We start from the raw sequence: 24,838 nt of genomic DNA on the forward strand, positions 1-24,838 counted from the left end.
CCTCTCCTTGTCAGATTGCACACAAATCTATTTCTGACCCAAATACATATTTATCTATGTACCATTTTTCTAATATTTTAGGTCCAGTTAACATATTTTCTGTAGCACCAAACCATCCAATCCCTGTCTTTGTACAATGTTGTGTCCACTGATGACAGAGTTCTCCCCTTTTCATCCAGGTAACGACCTCTAAACCTTTCCAGATTTTACAGAAATGTGCACCAAGGATATGGGTTACAGATGATAAAGTGTCAGATTTTTAACATGCAGACATTTGGAGTAAGACCCTATTTTTCGCTAGCAACCCCCCAGAATACACCACAGGGTCCTAACACCTCTTAAAATGTGCACCGAAAAATCACAAACATAATGATATTACTTATATAATTCTGACAAGTCCGCACTATGAGTTATCTATCTTTTTTAAATTATGCCCTGGTCAAACAGGGGTGTGGCTTCCCACATCACATGGTGGAATAACTGGTTTATCCACTTCCCCCAAGCCAGCTTGTTCACAGAGGCACAGCTGCCCCCCAATTTCTCCCAAGAGGAAGCTATTTTACGACACCGCCAATATAACATTTGCCTGAGCCAAGGGAGTTGCATTGTTCTGTCCCTTCCAGTTCCCCGGTGCTCCACCCCTAATCTAATCAGAGAGGTGTCAACTCCTTTTGGCAAGGGGAAGAGTGGCTGAGCAGGTTTCACCTCCGGTCGGGGGTAGTTGTCAGGCAGAATCCAGTTTCATTAAGCCAGGTTTCAGCTAAATGTCACTTTTTGTTCCCAGTTTTCTACATTCAAATCAAACTGACAATTTTTACCTATACATTAAATAATTACTTCCTTCAAGTCATTTCAGCATATAGTTTTACATTGTATCCACCTCTTAGCAAGTCTTTCCTTGGTCTGGTTTTGTTTCATTTGTTCAGTTTTACACAAAAGTCTGGTGGTTTTAAAACGCCGGCTTTCTGATAGTGGTGAGTACTGGTAATGCAACCATTTTTGGGATTAAGAAAATGAATTCCCCACAGTTCTGAGTTGCTTTTTGGCAATCAGCATTGCCATTCCCAATGGTTTCAGGCTACTGTGTGTGTAGCCCAATGGTGGTTTTAGGCAATGCCCTCCTGTGCTCACAACATAGGCAAAACTGGGTGGCAGCCTATTCTTCATGTTTGCCCTGTGTACTCTCTGGGGAGTTCTGGCCATCATGATGTTTTCCATGCCAGTACTGCACAGTTTTATGGTAGGGCTTGGATGCATGGGTAAAAACATCCCACACTTTGCCTCCTATGCCTAAAGGGGAAGTGGTCAGGCACCCTCTGGGCAGAGGTGCATCTAGAGGATGTGCCTCTACTGTGTCCTCTGCAGCCCATGGCACGAAGCCTCTCTAAAGTGTACTTCCATCACCACACCCCTATGGGAGGCAGAATATCCCAGTTTGGCAAGGAATTGATGTTTACCACTACTGATGCCCAAGTCCTACAGGTTATCCACCAGGGATTCTGTCTCTCTTTTGCTCTTTGCCCTCCACACCATCCTCCAGGTCACCAATCCTTGCCTTTGGAACCACTCCTGCTGGAAGAGATCCATAACCTTCTGGCAAGAGGGGCTATAGAACCAGTGCCCTGCTCATAACGAGGCATGGGTTGGTATTTTCTTGTGCCGAAAAAGGACAGAGGTCGGAGACCCATCCTGGAGCTGCGACTTCTGAAGTTGTACTTACACATTGGCAAGATGGTCACTCTGGCCCAGATTCTTCAGGCCATGGACCTCCACAATTGGCTGGGTTCCCTGGATCTCCAGAATGCTTATTTCAATGCAGCCATCCACAGGAGCACAGGAGGTTCCTTGAGATTCAAGGTGGGGAACGGCCACCTACTATTCAAGGTTTTCACCAAGCTGCTGGCAGTTGGGGTAGCTTGCCTCTGAATGGAAGGCATTCATGTTTTTCCTTATCTGGACGACTGGCTCGCTCCCCAGACCTGGTGTCGGCACTCCTGTACTGGATGTTGAGCCTATTGCACAGCTTGGGCTTTTCCCTAAGCAGTCTCAGGTTCTACCATCCCAGTCCCTCCGATTTATCAGAGCTGTCTTGGAAACCTGCCTAGACTGGGCAACCATCCTTGTGGTTCCAGAGCCTTGGCTATGCATGAGGTTGCTACAGTGTCTTCTGAGTTCACAATGGTCTCAGTTTCAGGTACAGACATCGGACCTTCTCTGGGCCTCGGCAAGAGTGTCTGGAGATGTGCAATGATGGTCCATGAAAGACAACCTTCTGACAGGTGTTGTTTTCGCAACCTTAGCCCCAAGTGACTCTGGTCGCAGACACGTGCTTGAAAGGTTTGAGCGCTCATCCAAAAGACCTTACTATGAGCAGCATGTGGTCCCAATCCGTGTGCCGGGAGCACCTCAATTCACTGGAGTTGAGAGCAATCATGATGTCCCTAGTCTCTTTACTACACTCTGTGAAAGGCAAAATGGTGTTGCTCCTGATGGAGAACACTGCAGCCAATGGGGTGGTGTGGAATCCTTCCCTCTGCAGAGAAGCAATACAGTTGCGGTTCTGGGTTCTGGGGAATACAGTGTCTCTGACAGTGGCTCATCTGCCTGGCAAGGAGAGCGTACTGGTGTCTGCACTGAGCAGACAGTCTTCGACTCTCCCACGACTGGGGGCTCTGACAGAAAGTTCTGGAAGTGATTTTCTCGTGTTTGGGTACTTCACATCCAGTGTGAACAGTGGTTCTGTTCTCGGGAATTCCCTTGACAGGAAGCTCTGGGAACACCTTGACAGTCAAGTGTAACTTGGATCTGCTCTGTGTTCCTGCTGATCCCTGTCATAATGCTGGTACATAGGAGGATACACCTGTTCTGGTCCACGATGATGTTGATCGCTCTGAATTGGGCACAGAGAATGTGGTACTCAGTTGATGGAAGTAGCCATCTGCCTTCCCCTTGTGCCTAATACAGAAGATGGGCCTCCTGACCCACTCTGAGTGGCCTGTCCTGTTTCCAAACCTCTGCAGACTGAACTTTCCTGCATGGCTGCTGAAAGGTTGAGATATGAGGAGTGGAATGTGTTGGTGGACATTCTGGACGTGTTCCTCTGTTATAGAAGACCTGCCACCAAATCCATGTATGCCTGCAGGTGGTGTACATTTTCAGCTTTGTACTGGAAAAGGGATATGGACCATTTTATGTACTCCACATCCTCTGTTTTGCATTTTCTGTTGTTTAGGGCTCGCACTGGCATACAAATTAGTACTGTGAAGGGGTATATTCTGTCCATTTCTGTCTTCAAGAGATCCCCGGAGCATGCCTCCTTTTTTTTTTTTTCGCAATCCCACATTTATACAATTCTTGTAGTGTCTTTCTAATATGTTTCCACTGTGCCAGATTGTTATTGTTGCAAAAATATAGTGTTGACTTTTCGTATGGGTGCCCTTTTTGAGCCCCTTCATTCCTATTCATTAAGATTGCTCACCCATAAAGTGTTTTCCTGGTCACCATCACTTCTGCTAGACAGGCGAGTGAGCTCCAGGCATTGAACGTTGAACCTCCGTACTTGGTTTTCTCGAAGGAGAAGGTGACTTTGAGAGTTCGACCCGCCTTTCTTCTGAAAGTGGTCTCGGATTTCCATCTCTCTCAGAAGATCCATCTCTCTGTCTTTTTCATCTGCCTCATCCTTCCAAGGCAGAGGAGCTTTTCCATCGGCTGGACCCAATGCTGACCCTCAGCTACTACGTCGCTCAGACGAGAGAGGCCAGGGACGATGACAAACATTTTGTTGGTCAAGCTGGTGCCTGTGCTGGAATGGTTGTGACGAAACAGACCCTGTCAGGGTGGATCTTCTCTGTATCTCGTAATGCTATGATCTGGCTGGTAAGGATGTGCCTGGGGGTCTCATGGCTCATTCCACTGGAGTACCGGCTGCCATCTCCGATCTGAGTCCCTGTTCTAGACATTTGCCAGGCATCGATGTGGGCTTCTTTGCACATGTTCACTAAGAAATACTGCTTGGATTCTCTGTCTACTCAGACCGCTCCTTTTGGCAGGGCAGTCCTCAGCGTTTTCTGCTATAGGGAGGGTCCTTGATATCCTCCCTCCTCCAAATCATTTTACTGCTGTTGGAGTCTATCAAAGATGAGGAATCTGTGCGAGGAAGGAGTCCATTAGAAGAACAAATCACTTTCCTTTCAGTAATGTTCTTTCTGATGGATGTTCCTCCCGCGGATTCTTCACTGCCCTCACCCTCTTGGCGGATATCTAGTATGCCTTGGTTCTGGGGTCCCTCAGCATCAAAGTGCTAGGGGAAAAAAGGGTGCAACTAAGGACACAAGGCTCGGCACCTCTATATACTGGACCAACACCATGTCTGCCACAAGGGCGCGTAGACACGTTGGGTGGTGCTGTCACGGGGCTGCGCCCCTTGGTGGCGGTAACGTTTCCGAAGAGCAGCCGAGATAGATAACAGATGAGGATTTTGTGGGCAGAACGTCCATCAGAAAGAACATTACTGAGAGATAAGTGATTTGTTATTTAGCTCACTGTAATGTAAGTGCTCTTGTATAGTGCCCTTCTGCCTCTGTTGGTGACCTTACAGTGTATACCATACTCATTTGCAAATGGATGTTTCTCCTTTGTGAAAGGTACAGTCAGATAAAATGTTATTTTAGTCCCTCCTGATTGACACACTCACATTTCTGGTTCTGGGAGCAACTGCATATGCATAAAAAGTGCTACAGAGGATGTATGCCATAGATGCATTTTCATTCTTTCAAAGAACTTCATTTTCAACACTAGGAGTATGAAATTATGTAATACACATATTTATGCTTTGAACCTTATACTTTGTTTCTTGTTTGCAGGATTGTTGAACTGAAGGAAACGGTCTGTGATCTTAACCTTGGCTTCAATAAGCTCTCTTCAGTTTCCTTGCACCTGTGTATGCTTCAGAGGTTGACGCATTTGGACCTTAGGTATTGAATGAAAATCACAGATTTCCTTTTTATCTCATATAAATGTAATCTAAGTTCCATGCAATGTTGACTGCATCAACAATATAAAAGGAGATTAGAATGATTTAGAATTGTCAAATAGCTTTATCTGCAAGTGGAATGTGTTACATACTATGTATGTTAACAGTGTAACAAAATTCATCTTCAACCTAATAGGATCTTGGTATTTATAATGTAATAAAACCAATCCAAACGTAATGGGAACATTTGCAACTTTGCCTTGTACCTACCCTTCACCATCTGAGTTGCTTTGCAGCTATTTTTCACTAATTCCAACACTACTTCAAAATGATTAACCTGGCTAGATATGCTCTACTGTGTCTTCTTTTCTCTTAGTAGATAATGTGGTAAAGTCTTCAGTTTAACTCAGGAGACATCCATTAGGGTGATACCAGGAACCAAGTGACCCCCCTGCCCCCAAAAAGATGGGGGATTCTTGGCCTGGAGGTTGTACAAAGTGCAGTCCTTGGTCAACCCTTTCATAGAGCAGGGGAAAGTCAGATGGCCTATACTGAGGACACTCACCTTTGTAAAAGTTATCTGGAGAACACTAGGCCGCAGGGCAAGTAATGTAAACTGGTTTTATAGCGCCCTTCTGCCAAAATTGCTGGCCTTGCTGCACATGGCTCTGTAAGAAAGGAGGGCAGGGTGTATTAGTTGGGTAGCGGGAAAGCATATGCAGAAACCTGTGGTGTTCTTTGGAAGTACCCGTTATCTGTGTGCTGATATGAAAATGTCTATGGTTTGTGGTTGGTACAAGCTGGACCGTGGGGCAGCCCACGGATTGTGATGTGCAAAAATGAACAGAGTGGTTGTTGATGGAAGATGTATATGGTCTGAGTCTGTTAATGGCAGTAGACTTGGTTGGTCATGTGGGTAGTTTAAGGATGCAACACTTTAGTAGCGAGGAGTTAGTTGAGGGATGAGAAGGGATGGGGGAATGGAAGTTATGTTGCTTCCTGCGCTTGGTTGTAGATTGCACAGAGGTTCACGTGACACCAGTGTGTCCCAGTTTAGCATCCATTCAATTGAATTCCCATAGATTGTAGTGAGAAGAGTATCACAATTGCTCTTCTTACAGTAGTACATGTTTCTTGTGTACAATCTTTAGTAGGTTGCTATTATTTTTACTTTCTTTCAGAGTGGTTGGTCTAAATAAGATGAGTTTTGTGCGGTTTCCTAAAAGTCAGCTGGTTCACTTCTAGGTAGAGAGGCTTCAGTAAGGTGTTCCACAGTGTTGTGGGCAGAACTGAAGAGTATCCTCCTTGCCGGTTCTTGAAGTTGGTGACTACTACTAGTGCAGCACTGCAGGACCTAACTATCAACCAAACCCTGCCCCATAGTCATGGGGTATGCAGAAAACTGATTAAGTCGTATTGGCAACCATAATAAAAGCACTGTTTCTTTAAAGAACTAACACTCTGAATGCTCCTGGAATCACATAGCGTACAAAAGAACAACAAATTCTGTCCCACGCCGTAGCCTTATGTAACATCAGGAGCTCATCAGGAATCTCTGCAAGACTCTTTAACGTGCTCAGACTTCTGTGGCACCCATAAATCTTCTGTGCTGCTGACAATGAACGTTTGGCTGTAAATGGAAATGGCAACAATGCTTGCTCAGCGAATAGATTATACGCTGAGAAAGTGGGGTCGGGAAACTGCTTAACACATGCTTGACAGGAATTTCATATATGAGGAGCCTGGGAACAGAAAATACAAATTCCCTGACATTGTTCACACTGATCAAAGGCCTCATGAGATGCAAGGTGCAAACCAGCAATTTGAAGGGTTGGTTCATCCTTGCTGCCCCTCTACAACTAATCCCAAACCCTCACCAATTTGTCAGCCGAGGTGCAAGCACAACAGTGAACACAGCCCACAGGGAGCGATCAGAAGCTTTTTACTTCAGACACTTAGTGTGGGTAGGAACGACTCGTCTATATTGGGCAAAGGGGCGCTGACCAACCAGTACCTTAATCCATTATGGAGGAGGCATCGCTTAAACTGTCAAAGAGAAACATGATTTCCCTTAGACAGTTTCTGTTCCACAGCGTGCTTGCTCAATATCCTATGCATGGCTGGGGGCGTTTTGACTCCCCTGCCTTTCATGGCCCATTGGGGATGCAGGCTGAGGAACGTCTGAATGTGTGTAGGGGCGCTACAGCATCTCCTCGCACATTCAGACTGACTGGAGTGCTGACAATGGATAGCTCTGGCTCCTGCGCAAACGTGCAGGATCTCTGTGCTACCTGTTCTTGTGCGCAGGAGCAGGAGGGCTGTCATTATGGGAGGCAGCATTGCAACGAGGAGCAGCATCCAGAAGGTAAGGTTAGCATTTTAAATGTCTGATGTGTATGCTAGGTTTGTATGTGTGCATGTGTGAATGAGCGAGTAAATGCTGTGTGAATGTGTGTTTGAGTGAGCATGTGAATGTCCTTGTGTTTGGTTTGTACCAGCCTGTGGCACTGATTTGGGTGAAGCGCTGACTGGATATCATTTATTTACTGGCTTCCTATGATAAAAGGTGCATGTGAGATTTCAGAATCACTTTGACAAATATTCAATACATTCTTTTGACATTGGTATTCACTTGTCTTTTTTTCTCCTGCATACATGGATTCACATGCTCATGAATATTCCATGTCAGGCTGGGAAACCTCAGTGATATTAAAGCAGTTTTACTTTAAAGCTAAAACTGCTTGTCGCTTCTATAGCTTATTGCTGTCACTTTGGGTCATGATGGCCCTGCCAATGACAGTCCTTCTAAGCTCCACCACTAGTGTCCATCTTCAGATTTTTACCACACGTTTTTGTGTTGGGTTTCGTGACTCGAAATATCGATAACTTTTTGCCTATTTTTGTGACAAATTGTCCAAATTTGTTCTACATCTTTAATCACATTGTGACTACTGGCGGCAGGGACACGTTGCTGGACGAGATCCTTCCATCAGAGCTCTGGACCGTGGCGGCCACAGGCCCAGGCTTGGGCCTTTTTCATGCATCATGACGGATGCCACGAAAAAAAGCCTCTTCAGGGCAAATCTTTATCGAAGATCGGCATCTCAAGTGCATCTACTGCGCTTGAGATGCCGATCTACTGCTTACAGATGTATCTACTGCTTACATCAGACCACGACGTGGACGGATGTTCCAGCTGCTAGGCTGCCAACTCCAAGACTCGGAAGGACTGCCATAGAAGGTTAGTGGCGTGGATTGAGGAAGGGAAGGCCTCTTACTTGGCCTCCATGCGCAATCATGCCTCTTGCAGGGTCGGCAGTCCCAAAGACTATGCTCCCTCTGACAAGAGGTTGAGATCCTTTGAGGACACTTCCCGGGGGAAGATACCAACGCTCCGACCTCTTCATCAATGGTCATCGTGGCTGTAGAACCCAGGTCTGAGAAACACTGGTCGTGGTCACCCTCCCCATCGATGGATAGTCTACCGTCGAGCGGCCAGGTTCCGCCTGCGAGGAAATCACTGATGCCAGGTACGAAGCCTAAGAACTTGTTGACACAGACCCCGTTGAGTGACCCGACAGTGGCTTCACCATCGATCTCATTCACCAAACCTGTTTACCTGACGACTACCTGTCAACAACTTCGTCCATGAAGACTTGTGTTCCGTTAATGACTTCGATCCCGTCTAGGGGCTCATCCACCACAGTCACAATTTCCACTATGATTGCCACCCCCAGAGTAGCCTTGCTGCCTAGGCCTCTGTCTTCATTCCCGACAATGGCCCTGTCAAGGACGGTACCATTACCTGCTCAGAAGACCCCTGCAATCGCCTCCTTTCCTAGGGTCTGAATTTGGAGAGAGAGATGCCTCTGGCTCTCGCATTTCTCCCAAGACTCACCAAAGATGCCCCATTTCCAGCAATTCACTCCTCCAGTCCTTCAGAGGAGGACCTACCAGAGGGTTGTAATCTAACCAAGAGGGTCGGTAATGGGGAAACTGATCCCATTTTGGCAAAGCCTTGGCAGGGTGCTCAACCATCTCACTGGCCACCTCTGCCTCCTAGCCCTTCGCTTCATGAACCAGCACGGGCTCCTGCAACACTGAGGGATAGGTCAATGGACATTTCGATCATTCTCCACATGCTGGTGTCAGAAATCCAGAGTACACAAAAAGGTGTTCCCGTGTATGAAATTAGTTAACTTTGGAAGTACAACTTAAGCTATTTAAATGTTGCCTTAAGTGGTGATTTAATCACATATTTTTACAGATCTATGGTACCTGTATATATATTGTAACATAAGCCCTGTGAGTATTCAGGGTATCAATAATGCCAAAATGGGAAAAAAGAAAAGAAAAAGTAAATAGAGTGTACAACAAATTGTTTTTTTATTTCTTTTAGTGCAAAAGAAAATTGTCTGAGAATCATGAAATAGACATTCCGGCTTAATATAGCGCTGATAAATCAAAAAGTAATACAAAAGCTAAATAAAATAGAGCAACTTGCTATTATTTCAACAATTAAACAGTGATTGTGAAAAAATCTAAATGTAGATTTGAACATAGATATATGGGGAATGACTAGCAACAGACAAAATATTGTTGTGAGCAAACACAAACAGTAAATACGAAAACAGTTTCAACATGAAATGGAAAAGCACATCCAATGTAATTTGAAACAATATTAGTCCCAAGAGTGATCTATGTGTTTGCAAAAAAGAACATGCAGCTGAATTGGCTGACTGTCCATGACTAATCAGTGAAGTTAAGCCATCATCATGTGCATATTGACGCAAGAGAAACCAATTGAAACGTGTTGTGGACATCAATACATCATTATAAACATGAATAAATAATTCCAAAAAGTCTTGGTTAGAAGATACTCGTTTGAGGCTGATGTAGAGTTCGCTCCTCTACATCAGCCTTAAAACTGGTATCTTCTAACCAGGACTTTTTCGATTTTGGCATCATTGAGACCCTGAATACTCACAGGGCTTATGTTACAATATGAATATACAGGTACCATAGATCTGTAAAAATATGTGATTAAATCACCACTTAAGGCAACATCTAAATAGCATAAGTTGTACTTACAAAGTTAACTAATTTCGTACACGGGAACACCTTTTTGTGTACTCTAGCTTGCTCCATTTTTGTTCCCGTTGTTTTGGAGTTCCTCTTTGTCTTACTAAGGTGTCAGAAATCCAGCAGAGTCTACCAGCTGCACACATTCCTGCTCCATCCAGTAGCCCTTCAATGACGTCCTGAGCCTGGCTGACCCTAGGCAATTGCTGGTTGCACCTCCTCCTGTAGGGATAAAGGCAGCTCAGACAGACACTGATGCTGTCGCAATCATGAATACACAGGGGACTGATGAGTTTGATGATTACGTTCCCGCAGATGAGGAGCCTCCTGACGTCTAGGTGCCCTCCAGGGACTCCCCGTCAGACGAGGTTGGTTCATTTCATTCAATGATCTCACCGGTGGTGAAGCTGTTCAATCTCATTTCTGAAGAGAACAAAGGTTTCTTCTTCGAGCAGCCATAGTCCTCCAGGAAGACTATTGTTTTTGTTCCCCTTCTGGATGACATTTGGGAAGATGGCCTGTTCATGAAGACCCCTGGCCATAGCCCTGCGAAAAGGGATATTTTGTAGAAGAATGACCAGGTCCCGGACACAACCCCAAAGTTTCTCAGATCTCAACCATCACCAGACCTGGTGGTCTCTGCTGTGGCTAGAAAAAGGTCCTCTAACCTATCTTCTTCTTCTATGGTTCCTCTGGACCAGGAGGGTAAGAAGCTGGATGCGACTGGGAAGCGCATCATCACGACGGTGGCATCTACTATCAAGATGCCAACGTGTTAACCATTCTCTCTCGGTATGACAGAGAGATCTTTGGTATAAGTTGGGGCCCATCCTCGACTTCCACCCAGAGGCCATAATGTTGTTCCACGAGGGAGAGGTAGCTTCCGACCATGCGATTACCGTCACCCTGGACATCGCAGATTCAGTATTGCGGCAGATGGGCAATGGAGTAGCTCTCCGCTGCCAATGTTGTTTCAAGACCACCAACCTATGCATGTATGTGCTGAGAAAGGTAGTAGACATGCCATTCGATGGTGATAACCTTTTCGGGAGGGCAGTCGATGACATTCTGCAGGCCATAAAAACAGACACCAAGACAGCATGTTCATTGGGTGTTTTCCAACAGAGGAGGCCGTCCTTTCGCTCCTCAAAAGGGAAAGTCTCAATGTCCTCCGAAGGGTTCACTTCACCCTATCGCCAGCCCTCCCGTTCAACTACCCAGGAGGCATATAGGGGATGTTCCAAAGCCTACAGAAGTGATAACTGGCATTGTCGCGCTGCAGCATCCAGAATGCAGATGCCAAAGCAAGCCTGACCTGGTCCAGGGCCCACGCCCTCACTTCCACACCCGAGTGGGAGGCCGGTTATCACAATTTATCGACCAGTGGTGCATTTTCTCCACAGACAAATGGGTGCTCGATATCCTTCAACAGGGTTACTTCTTGGAATTCCGGGGCAAATGCCATCACATTCCTCCCGTCCCCAGACAAGAACAGAACGTAGCGCAGCTACTAAAGGAGGTTCACGCCATGTTTAACAAGGGGGCAGTAGAACCAGCCCCTCAGTGCCTCCGGGGTCCAGAGTGTACTCCAGATACTTTCTGGTGTGAAAAAAAGTCTGGAGGGTGGAGACCTATTCTAGACTTGCGACGCCTCAACAAATTCCTCAAGTCCCAAAAATTCAGGATGGTCATGTTGCAGCACATGCTCGACCAACCGGAGGAAGGAGATTTTCTAGCGATACTTGACTTGGAGGATGCTTACTTCCACATCCTCAGTCATTGCAAACACCGGAAGTTCCTACGTTTTGTCGTTAGGGACAACATTACCAGTTCATAGCCCTGCCATTCGACCTGAAGTCGGCCCCAAGGTTGTTCATCAAGTGCTTGCCTCTGGTGGCAGCGCACCTGCGTCGCAAGGCAATCTACGTCTACACTTAACTAGACGATTGGCTGATCCATTTCCGCACTGAAGCACTGTCTCACAGCTGTTAATCCAGCACACAATGGTGACCATCCAGACCCTAACTTCTCTGGGATTCTCGATAAATTACCTGCGTGGCGTCATCCCAGAACGTGCAATTGCTAGGGTCATGCCTTTAGCTGCTCCTTAAGATAACAGGGTGTATGCCCTCCTGGTAAAGGTCCAACGGCTATCAACAGCTCTGTTGCAACAGTCAGATACATCAAGTCTTTGCTGGGGGTGATGTCCTCCTGCATCCATCTAGTCCCCTTAGCAGACTACAGATGAGGCCCCTCCAAGAGTTTCTGGATGCCAGATGGCAGCAAGTCACCGGGGCATGAAATGACAAGATCGCCCCGAATAGTGCATTCGGTCAAGCTCTGCAATGGTGGTAAATTTGCTGCAGCTCTCACAGGGTGATCCCTTTCAGATGCCTGTGTATCAGGTGACAGTCATGACTGACCCCTCTCTGGAAGGCTGGGAAGCCCATACAGGACATTACGCCAGAGGCCTCTGGCTCCTGGATAAAAAGGAGTTGCACATCAACGTCCTTGAACTACAGCAGTTTTCTGTGCTCTTATTTCTTTTCAGCCTCAGCTCCAGGGGAAGGTGGTACGTGTCTTCACAGACAACACCACCACCATGTTTTACATCAGGAAGCAGGGCAGGGACTGCTCCCTGTTCTCTATCTGGAGTCAAAGAATCTGTGCCACTGGGCCATTGCTAAATTGATGTTTCTCCTCCCATATCACCTGGCAGGCGTTCAGAACACCATTGCAGATTGTCTCAGCAGGGAGCTGCGGTCCTGCCACAAATGGGAGCTCTAGCAAGCGCAAGTGGCTCGTCCCTTCAAAGAGTGGGGCTTCCCTCAAATTGACCTCTTTGCAACAGCGACCAACAACCAAGTGTCAGATGTTTTCCAGCTGGGACCACCAGGCCAGCTGCCTGGGGGACTCTGTCTCATGCCCTTGGGAGGGCCTCTTCCTGTACGCGTTCCTGACAATTCCTTTGTTGCTACGAGTGATCAACACACTCAGACGTTGCCACTACAAGTTGATCCTCATTGCACTGCCGTGGCCCAGACAGACTTTGTATTCAGATCTTCTCCATCAGTTGGTGGCCCCATCCATCAAACTTCCACCTCTTCCAGACTGCTCTCCAGAGAAGGCGGCTCAATCCTGCACCACAACTAAGCGTCTGAGCCTTGCGGCCTGGCTCCAGCAGCCCTAGAATTCTGATACGACTTGCTGCCTTTAGAATGCAGGAACATTCTAGTCAGGGCACCCTGTGAACTTGCCTGCTGCAAGCACAAGTGGAAACGCATTACACTGTGGTGCTGGTTATGGACGATTTCTCAGCTGTGTAACAGCACCACAGCCTCTTCCTTACCTGCTCTCGCTTGCCAAGTCTGGCCTTGCCCATGTAGCTATCATAGTACAGCTGGCTGCCACATCCTGGTTAACACAGGCTCCAGGCAAGCTCTCCCTGTGGTTGCACAGGCTTGTTAAGGAGTTCCTCAAGGACCTCTTCACAGCGTTCCCTTCTGATAAGGCTCCTGCCCCTACGTGAGAGCGAAGTGTGGTACTGTCGAAACTGATGGGGCTTCCATTTGAACCTATGAATCGGGCCTCCCTGATGTTTGTCATGGAAGCTTGCCTTCCCAGTGGCGACCAGCTCCGCCAAGTACAATGGGGACATACAGACTTTCTCCTGTAAGCCCCCTTATTTTTTGTTCCACTCAGCTAAGGTGGTTTTGCAAACCGATTCTTCCTTTATGCCAAAACAAGCCTTTGATTCTACCTGTTTTTCTTTGTGACCCCTTCTTCACCCGCAGAACGATCTTTACATCCCCTGGATTTTGCGCGTGCCTTGAAGTTCTATGTCGCACGCACAAAGGATTTTTTAGACGTCTTGGCTTTTCATCAATTTTGGACCTGTAGGACAGGGGAAGGCCCTGTCTAAGACTTCCATCTCCAGGCGGCTCTCCGACTGTATCATGCATTGCCATCGCCTGGCCAACAGACTGCTACCAGGCCGTCCAAGAGCCCATTCCACCAGAACCATTGCAGCAATTATGGCATTTTTCTCTGTTCGACATCTGCAGGGCTGCTATGTGGAGGTCTACCCACACTTTCACTAGATTGTACTGTGTCGACAGGGATTCCAGGGAGTAGTCATGTGTTGGCCAAGCAGTGCTTTGCAGTCTGTTTACATGAGGAGTCTGTTCTATGGGTAGTGGCGTTGCTACGAGGGCTGAGTGGGATTATAGCCCCAGGTCTTTTGATTGTAGCCCCTGATTTAAGCTGGGGGGGCTACAACCAAAAGGTTTGCTAGCTCTGAGTCTTAACAGTCCTGACATTAGCGTAGCCCCAAATCTTTTCACCACTTAGCCACACCCCTGTACAGGGTTGAGTGTTTTGCTTCTTTTGGGCCGTGCCACCTCCCATGGTTGTGTATATGTACTGCTGTGTAATCGTATTTATGAGCATGTTAATCCCTGTAAAACGCCATGCTGGATAAGGAACTAGTTACTTACCTGTAACTCCTGTTCTCTAGCATGGGACTTACATAGAATCACATGTGAACCCTCTCTCCTTCCCTGCCTTTTTGCATGCGTGACCATATCTGAAGATGGCCACCAGGGGTGGAGTTTAGTTGGACGAATGTCATTGGCTGGGTGCTGTTTTTTTTGTTTTTAATCTGGTGAATTTTCAGGGCATTAACAAAAACAGCAACTCATTCCCCTCCTTTCTTCCGAGTTCTTGCATTATTCATTGCTCTTTGGCCACCCACAGCTGCGTATCGACCAACCATTGTGCCAGCACGGGGCCCTTCTGGCATTTCCACACTATTACCAGCCTGTGTTTTGCTAGTAATAATAGAAAGGCAGCCATTGTCTTCCTTTGATTCCCTTGACTCCCCCTGGGTACAACCCCCAATAGGCATATTTTGGGGGAGCAGTCCCACTGCCCCCACCGACCCCCCATCAAAGCATTAACTCTCATGATCACCTTTCTGCAGTAGGACTGTATTGTTGGGCCCATCCACACCATATGCCAAAGGTCTGAGTCCTGCTTACATCTGGGGCAGAGATGTAGGTGGTCTGGGTGAATCCTATGCAATTTCTGGGGGGTCAGATAAACCTGATGCAGAAGGTTAAACTTTAATAAAGTGGTCGTTCCTAGACACCTTACTGACTCACATGCATATTTTCCCCCACTCTGACTTCTCAAATAAACATTGTCTCCATATCCGCTCCCACCTTTCTTGTGACTGGGGTCTACTGTCTTGTAGGACAGCATATAACCTAGTTATGGCGTGCTTGTCACTCACAATGAATATGGCGTATAGAATCAGGGAATTTGAGGGTTCCTCTGGTATGGTGCCCCACTTGCTTGCACATGCATTAGTTAGCTTAGCACAATTCAAAAAGGACCCTTTGGCATCTGATACTTCTCCCCCATACACTGAATGCCTTTAGCAACCCCCCTTCAACAGATCACCTAGCACCCGGCACTCTTCCTGAGCACATTTGGTGTCTCCGATGTCCCTCATGATTCCTGCCACCTTGGCATCCGCCCGTAGGGGCATGTCTGGGCTGTATCTTTCCCCTTGCTGTAGCTTTGTGCGCTCCCTCCTTCATGCTTGACAAACAACCCTGCTCAGGCAGGACTCTTTCATGTCTCTTAGTTCCCTCCAAAGTAGCTCCAGCCCCGTATAGTACCTCCTGGGTCCCCCCCTTTAGCTGCCAGTCCAACCCCCTGCTCCGGCATACCACCTGGCAGCGTGTTGCAGCTGGGCCGCTAGAAAGTACAGTTAAAAATCTGGGAGAGCCATTCTCCCTTCCTGGTGCCTTCTGCGTCGCTTCCCTCCCCATAGTAATTAAGCAATCTTAGTGTCCAACAATTTAAAGAAGGGTATCTGTGCCATGTGTTTGATATTTGTGAATAAATAGAGCAGTCTGGAGAGTATCAGCATCTTGCAAATTGCTATCTTGCCCATTAGGGACAGAGATAATGTATTCCAGAAAGCATCTTGTCTTCCATCCCTGTGAGAGCCCTCCCCACGTTCTATTGGAAGGTGTCAGCCGTGGCATGGTGAATTTGGATGCCCAACTAGCGAAACGAGTAATCCGCCCAGCAGTGCCCGATCTCCAATAAGTCCTAGAAGCTCTGCTCCTAAGTGAGCCTAGTGGGGACGCCCGTGATTTGTACATGTTTACTTCAAAACCAGTAAATGTCTGTAGATGTTGCAGCACCTCCGTTATATTAGGGATCTGAACCCCCGGGATATGCACATAAAACAGGACATCATTGACCTAAAGGGAAATGACATGTCGCTGAAATGCTACCACTATCCCTGCATCGTGGAATTGTACCATGAAGATTCTTACCATGGGCTCCAGCACTAGGGCAAATAGAATGGGGAATAGTGGGCAGCCCTGGCGTGGGCCCCTCCGCAGGTGCCAGCTGTGTGAAACTGTTTTGCCTGTCTTTACCCTTGCGAGATGTTCCTGGTATACTAATCAAATCCAGTCCATTATGTTTGGGCCCAGCCCATTCCTTTCGGGAACGTGGAAAAGCCACTCCCTGTTGACAGATTGAAATGCTTTAACCGCATCCAGGGACATCGCCGCCAGTTCCTCCTCCATCCCATTTACTTTTCTATGACATATTAAAGCATCTGATGGTTCAGTGTGGTGTTCCAGCCCCACACAGATTCACATTGGTCATGGTGGATCAATTGGGAGACCTCTTTAAGGATTCTCGCCATCAACACCTTGCCTAGTATTTTAGTGTCTAAATTAATCAGCGAGATTGGGCGATACGCCCCATGGGCCTCAGTTCCCTTCCTGGCTTAAGTAACACAGTGATAATCGCCTCCCTCCTGGATTCAGGGGGAATGGTGAATGAGAGTGAGGACGCTTCTCGCTTGTGAGGAATAATTAGGGTAGAACCATAAGGAGCCCATTTGCGAGCAAACTCTCATGGACCTGCCCAAGAGCATGTGTTTCCGTGAGCATAAGTAGCTTTGGTCTGTGTCATTTGACATAAATTAGAATCCTCTGTGACTTAATAGTGTTAAGCCCCCGCACATTCCATGTAAGTAGCGAAACAGTCAAACTCACCCCATTAGACCTATCACCCGTCATGTTCATGTTAGTATTCCCAAATGTCAGTTATTCATGTCTGTCTAGTGTGCAACATCCCACTGTATTGATGTTAAACATTTTAACTTAACATCCCCCCACTCTCTGTCCACCCCAACATGACAGTGTAACACATACCATGTACCCCTCACAACTTCAGGGAACACAATGCGAACAGCAACTTAACATTAGGTTGTAGCTCTGTCTGGCATAGAGCCAACTCAAGCTCCCTGGCATATAGTATTCATATTTTACTGAAACAATTATTTCCAAGTGTAGTTCTAATTTTTCATACGCCTGAGGACGACTGCGATGTCTGATTCTCGATCACAATCCTCCCCCCCCGTTCGTACTTTGACCCGCTGGGAACAGGATCGATTGCTCAATGTACGACACAGCCTCTTCAGGTGATTCGGGGGAATGTGCCCTTCCTCCATGCTGTATAAACAGTTTAGCTGGGAACATTATCGCGTATTGTATCTGTCTTTCACGCAGTAGGTGTTTGACAAAATCATATGTTCTTCTGGTGGCCTGGACCCCCGCCCAAACGTCCGTATAAATGTGTAAGTTGTTCAAGGCATATTGAAGCGATCCACTCTCTTACCAGTTTCAGTATCGGATCCCTATCAAGTTAGTTCAGTAGTCTGGCAATGATCGTGTGTGGTGTTACAACTGGCTTTGGGGGCGAGGCTAATGCTCTGTGGTCTCTCCACAAGGAACTGCATTGAAAACTGTGTTTCGCTGAAGATAGATTTCAAAAGGCTGTCATGAACTGTTGCATTGGTCCTTGTACTGCCTTCTCATGGATCCCCACAATTCTCACGTTATTGCAGCGAGAGCAGAATTCCAAGTCCTCACATTTTGCATGCACTACTAACAGCTCTTTTTTGAATGACTACAGTTCGTCATGGGTGCTGTGAGAAACCTGAAGGCACTCTCACACCTACTGCCAAGGGATCTTCTGTTTAGGTGCCAAGGAATGGCCATCACTTTTATATCCCGATGTCCCGGTGGACTAGAGAGGGAGGATTACCTAGGCAGAAGGTCCTTGGAGATTGGGGAGAGGGTACCTGAAGGCGAGACACTGTATCCCCATTTCTCCAGCATTGGATCTTTCATAGATTCAGATGCTTGAATATTCCCCGTCATCAGACCAGGAATCCTCTGTGATTTAAAGAATGATTAAAACATTAAATATATATACATTATTTCCACAGAAAATGAATGTAGACTGTCCATTATGGCCAATGAGCCATTCAATTGTGTAGTCCCCCAACCTCACTTTGGTCCTTTATGGCCCTAACCAATGAGGTGGCAGGGCTTAAGCTTCGCCCCAGGCAGCCATCTTCAGATTTTTGACCGCAGTCTAACAGAGGGAATCCTCAGCTCTCTGAGCTTTTCGTTTTTCGATTGTTAGCTGTTTCAAACTATTTTTCAGAATATATTCCATCTTGATTGACCTGATCAAACACTACTGATTGTGTGTTTCTGGGCTCAGAAAACACAAAAATTCGACCTGTTTTCGTTCAGTGAAACTTCACTTTGCACTATTGTTGAAGAACCAACTGCCAAAAAGCTTTCCCTGTTCAGGGACTGCACCAGGTGCTAGAAGAAACTTGTTTATAGGAGGGACCCTCATGAGCACTGTATCTACTGCCTCTACCCTCATGATGTCCACAAATGCGACATTTGTAAGACCTTCAACAAAACCTTGCAGGACATACACAGGAGACTTTTGTTACACCTCGTGTCAAAAGGGCAATCTTCTGATGAGGAATCTGTCAAGACAGCCTCTGTCCATCTATAAAACCATATGAGAGGCAAACTTCAATGAGAAGGGCCTCTTCAATGGAAAGGAGCACTTCCCCTTCGCATAAAAGCAAGAGAAAGGTGGAGATTACTTCCCTCACACCTTCTCTTAGCTCTGGGGACCATAAGAAACTACATCCTGAGGAAAAACAACCTCCAAAGGTAAGGAGGCATTTTCTAAAAACCCATCCAATCGTCCATGAAAACGCCGTCTATGAGCGGCACCAGTGGTAAGGGCTCGTCGACGACCAAACCGTCAACGAAGATGAAAACGCCCCCGAAAATTCTTCAAACCTCGTCATCGACGAGTAAGTCCTCGTCGTCGAAATAGGCCTGCACGAAGCAATCGTCGATGAAAGAATCTCAGCACTTGAGCCAAGGGATCATCACTCGCGACGAAATCGTCGACGAAGCAAACAACGTCCTAAAACACTGTCCCAGTTGCGCTATCCAATGAGGGCAGCACAGATAAACCAGTGGGCACGATTCCTTACACCCCAGAGGTCCACAAGGAACCAATAGGAACGCAGTTATTTCCCTTAAGAGAGATGACCGAGCTCCCTGACATCATTTTACAGGAAGAATTTTCAGACACCGAATTCATATGGAGAATAGCCCGCCCTGGCACCCCACTACGGAGGAGCCCACGGACTCCTGCGACCCAACACTGATTGAGTCAATGCAAAGGATTATTAACGAATTCAACAGGCGTCAGAGACAGAGGAATCGGTCTTCTACTCCAATAGATGCAAGGTCTCTTCAGAGGGACAAATCGCCTCACCATAGCACGCCAAGAAGCTCACCTCCCAAGAGCCGACCTCATAAGAGGCTACGTTCACCCAAACCTCCTAGCAGATCTAGGAGCAGGACACGTAGTGCTTCACCCAGAGTCTCCCCACCAAGGTCTTCGCCTAGACCAAGACCACTCTCGCATACAAGGGATCCTACAGTTGTTGTACCATTGACTGCTTCGGTTTCACACTGGCAGGAGGACCCGTTCAGAGATTTATCAGACCCCAAAGAGGGAGATATTACTCATGAACCGGACACACAAAGCGAGTGGGACTATATCATAGAGAAACCCAGGAAGGAGGATTCTCCAGGAGATACTTCACCACCTGACAATTTGGTATCGTTCCATACGAATATCAGCAAGGCAACAGACCTTTTCAAGTTGCAAGTTACGACAGAAGAAAATAAGTCAGTTTTATATGAACAGGGGGATAAGCGTAGGAGAACAGTCACCACTAATCCCTCTTTTACACACAATATGGGACTCGGGAGCAAAGATATTGTCTGCACCTCTGTCCACACCTGCACTCGTCTTGTGACCAGAAAATAAATACAAAGCCCCGGACATGGCACCATTATGCCTAAGAGGGCATAATAAGCCAGATTGCGTAATCGCAGTGGCAGCCAGAAAGAAATTGGCTAACCCAACACCCCCTTTATCAGCCCCACCTGACAAGGAAGGCCGTAGATTGGAGGCTATGGGCAGAAAAGTGTCCTCGTCAGCTTCCCTTACCATTGTGAGCTATGGCTTCGCTTGGCTAAGTTATCCAAACACTTACCAGCGGAATTACAGAAAGAGGCTAGGGCAATCATATCGGACGATGAAGCTACATCCGATCTATGATTGACACATCGGTGGACATAGCAGAATCAGGCTTTCGGCAAATGGCCCATGGTACGGTACTAAGAAGACCCGCTTGGATGAAAGCAACAAACTTCAGGCCGGAGGTCAAAGCGCAAATATTGGATATGCCCTTTGCTGGACAAGATCTCCTTGGGAAAAACATTGATGACCATCTCAAGGGAATAAAAACGGACACTGATACAGCCCGAGCCATCAGTTCCCTCAAAGATGAGGACAAAGGGCGCAGATCTTTCGAGGATCATCGTCCAAGTACAGAGCTTTTAACCGCCCATCCTACGGTCAAAAGACACAGAGCACACCTTTTAAGACAACAGATACCATTAGTCGACAGCCAGGTACAGCCAAAGGGGGAGATGTGGTTCTAACCAGACCAAAGACAAAGCAAACAAAATGTACAACTCCTATTTTCCCCTCCCATGTCACACCCCGTTGGGGGTGGGAGGAAGAGTAAGCCGCTATTACCATCGCTGGCGGACAATAACATCGGACAAGTGGGTGTTATAAGTGATTTGAGAGTGTCACACTATCGAATTCCTGGATCAACCCCCATCCCTTGCTCCCATTCCACGCAAGGTACATCTCATGAAACATATCATGTTGGAAATTTGCAAGCTGCTTCAAAGGCAGCTATAGAACCGGTTCCAAACCAACAAATGGGAAAAGGTTTCTACTCCTGGTTTTTCCTTGTGAGAAAAAAGAACGGTCAGTGGAGACCAATATTAGATTTAAGAGCGCTAAACAAATTAATGAAGCGCATCAAATTCAAGATGACATCCTTACAGAACGTCCCCCCATGGTTAAACGAACACTATTTCCTAGCCACTCTGGACTTGGAAGATGCCTATTTACATATTCCCATTCATCCTGTCCACAGAAAGTTCCTCAGAGTTTCAATAGGGGAGTTACATTTTCAATTCCGTGTTCTTCCATTCAGACTAAGGTCATCACCGAGAGTCTCTACCAAGTGTCTGGCACCAGTGGCAGCAAGACTCAGACGAACAGGGACAGAGGTTTATCCATACTGGACGACTGGTTAATAAGGGCAAGTTCATTCAAACTTGCAACCTTGGCTGTGACAAAAACAATGAACCTACTGAAGGGGCTAGGTTTCTTAATAAACCAAGACAAATCCTGTCCAACACCCGACAAGGCGGTGCTCTTCCTGGGAGTGGAGCTCAATTCCATAATTCTGCACCTACATGAAATTAATCATTGTAAATGTGCTAATTAGTTTTGACCATTATGTGGTACGTTAACATCACCTATTAAGCCCAAAATCTTTGCATACAAGTGCAGGGAGGTGGGTTATGAAGAAGGACGCAGCCTGCTAGCGGGATTTGGACTTTTACCCTCCCATGGCCATGCTAATCCCTTTGGCCATTCCCACCCACTAACTGCTCTAAAACACACACCCTCCTCATATCTCTTTGAGCTAGCTCCATTGCATTGCATAGTAACATCGTTAGTGGGTTTTTTTTTCTTCATGCTCTCTTCAAAACATCCTCTGTCTAGTCTTCACAGCTTTCCTTATCCTGAGTTTTTTTGTTTGGGGTGTTGGTTCTATAATGTTATTCCAGAATTGGATGCCGATAAACACAGTTTTTTGGTTGTTTCCCTGGAGAATTTGCGCCCACCGTTCTTCGGGCTCCAATTGTCTGTTGGATTTCATGAACATTTCCCGAAAGAGAGTTTGCTTTTCTCTTAGGGCTGGGCAATCCTTTATTATGTGGTGGAGGCTTTCTACACTTGTAATCAGTTGGCAAAACCGGCAGTACTGTTGGGTACTCCATATTGGTCCCCTTTTTGCTAGCACTTCCTGGGTGGGCCAGATGTTTAGGCGCAGCCTCAAGAAAGTGTCTTGAATCTATTGTACTGGAAAGATCTTTAGGTAATTAGGAGGGTCATTAAGCGCTCTTATCTCACATTCGCAGTGCAGATTAAGTTGATATTGTGCTTTTAGACAGATCGTGTTAATCCAATCATTGCTGGCAATTCTCTTTTTTGCTTGTTGTGGGCGTTGGGTGAGCATTTCAATAGAAATCTCTGCCTCCAATCTTTTGCTCTCACCATAGCTTTTCCACTTATTTAGTGCTATATCATTACTGGCATTCGCTCTGGATCGGAATATTTGGATTGCAGGTATGTCTTCTTCGCTAATTATTTCTATACAAATCCAGTTGTTTCCATGTAATCATGGATTCTAGCAACTGGATAGCAAGTTCGTATCAAATGCGATGCATTGGGAGTGAGGCTGGAAGTGCCAGAACTTTTCTCCAAAATATGGCTTCCCGTTTTTGCCAGATTGTGGGTTCCATGTTGATCATCATTTTTCCACCGTACGTTAGTATAGTGGTCACCTTCTGTTTATAAAATTATATTACTGGTTTTACTGAGAATTTCCCCATATTTATGATGTAAGAAGCGGCCTTGTCTCGCTAAGGCATGTGCTTTGGATTTATGATGATCTGCCCAGTCTTTTTCAACTTGCTACTGGTTGAGCCAAACGTCCAAATATTTTATCGATTTTACTTGCAATTTCTTTTTCCCTTCGAGCAAGAAGGTATAAGGTTTCTTTTTATTAGGATGTTCACGGATCAGGGTCATGATTTTTGTTTTTTGAGTATTTATCTTCAACTCATTTATTTCCATATACTTCTCTCCAGAAGAGGTGCTTCGTGACGTCTGATCGTGGTCTATATGTTCTTCTTTCGGTGTCAATACGTCTTGCGTATTCGTTGTGCTTTTCATATATGCTTGCTTCTGACCTTTCTATGTTATCACTGCGTGCTATTGAGTGGTTTCGGGTGACTTCTGACTGATAAGGTAGTTCCTTGTGATCCACTGTTCTTCTATGATTTTGTTTGCCAGATAGTATAGCTGCAAATCCTAGTTGGCAGAATAGTTTCTTCGTAACTCTCATTATATTTTTAAAGTAGGAGGATTGGAATTCTCTCCCAACCTTATCCAGTATTTGGTCGTCAATGAATTCGACCACATTTATGTCTTGCGATCTGATTGATTTCAGATTGGGAATCACGTGGAACAAACACAAGATGTTCATTCTGTTTAAAATAAAGACCATTGTTGCAGATTTCTATTCTTTCCAATTTCCTTGTTTGGGTTTGGTTGTTGTCTGGGGTCGATAAACTGTGGCAATATAAGTACTACGCTCTCGCAGCCCTGTACGCTGTCCGTCGTGTCATCATTTCTTCCCCGTCTGTCAGATCTTCGCATTTCGTGCACTGATATTTCATTATCAGTTATTGTATTGTTAGCAGGCGTCTGGTCGAATGTGTTGAAGGCAAGATTTGTGTCCGATATGTCTTCACATGTCAGATCAATCAATATTGACTGTCTCGAATGACCTTCCTCATATTGATCTATGATTATTAGTGAGCATTCATTCAATTGTAATTGGTCCTCCTCACCAGTCTCTTGCTCTTCATCAATGTATATTGATAAGTTCATCAATACCTCTCTTTGATCACGTTCGTTATCTTGAGTTATCTGGTGCTCCTCAGTGTGTCGATTTGAAATGTCAACCGTCTATTCTATTTTACATCTCGTTGCTTTCTCTGTTAAAATAAATTATCTCAATTGTTTTGACTTTTCTGGGTGTTCACCCGAGGCAGTGATACATTTCTCAGGAATGCTCTTGATCTGTTTTGCCTTTGCTTGCCCTTTTTCTTCAGCTCTTGAATTTGTTTTGACTGATTTTTGTTGCTCGTTTGTTCAAAGATCTCAAAGTTATCTCTGCCTTTTTTGTGTCCATTTATTTCCTTTAAGGTTCGGTTATTTCGTGATGTCTTGTGTCATGCAGCTGGAGGTATGAGCCACTTGCACTGCTGCGATCTCGTTGTTTAGATCAACCAGATTTTCAACTGGTGTTGGGACCCTTGAGTTCCTTGCCTCTATTGCATGGGTTGGTGCCTTACTGGATGTCTGTGGGTCCCTTCCAGGGCGGAGTGGATCGTGGGTCTGTTTGAGGTTTTCCTCTTTGTTTTCATTTGTTGGGATGTTTGTCAGTCCTTTCTGTACGTTGGCTGTGGTCATTGTTGCTATTAGGGCGGTTGTCAACTGGGTTTTGTCCGCCCGGTCCGTCTTAGCAATGTCGAATAGTCTCCCCTGCCACATCATGCTGGCTTCTGCTTCCACATTTAGGCGATTCATCAGGGTTTACATTTCGGTTATGTCCAGTGAGAGTCTCGC

At 46.1% G+C, this 24,838-nt stretch overlaps 1 protein-coding gene across 1 annotated transcript in view; it reads left to right on the forward strand.

Annotated features, from left to right (window-relative positions):
- Window positions 1–24,838, forward strand: part of LRRC40 (leucine rich repeat containing 40) — a 1,512,829-nt gene that overhangs the window by 1,225,856 nt on the left and 262,135 nt on the right. Inside the window, exon 12 of the mRNA XM_069641925.1 lies at window positions 4,863–4,973. Coding sequence (XP_069498026.1) covers window positions 4,863–4,973 — 111 coding nt within the window. The remainder of the gene's footprint in view (window positions 1–4,862; window positions 4,974–24,838) is intronic.

Source organism: Ambystoma mexicanum, chromosome 1q (assembly GCF_040938575.1).
Source record: "Ambystoma mexicanum isolate Mex_15411 chromosome 1q, UKY_AmexF1_1, whole genome shotgun sequence".
NCBI lineage: Eukaryota > Metazoa > Chordata > Amphibia > Caudata > Ambystomatidae > Ambystoma > Ambystoma mexicanum.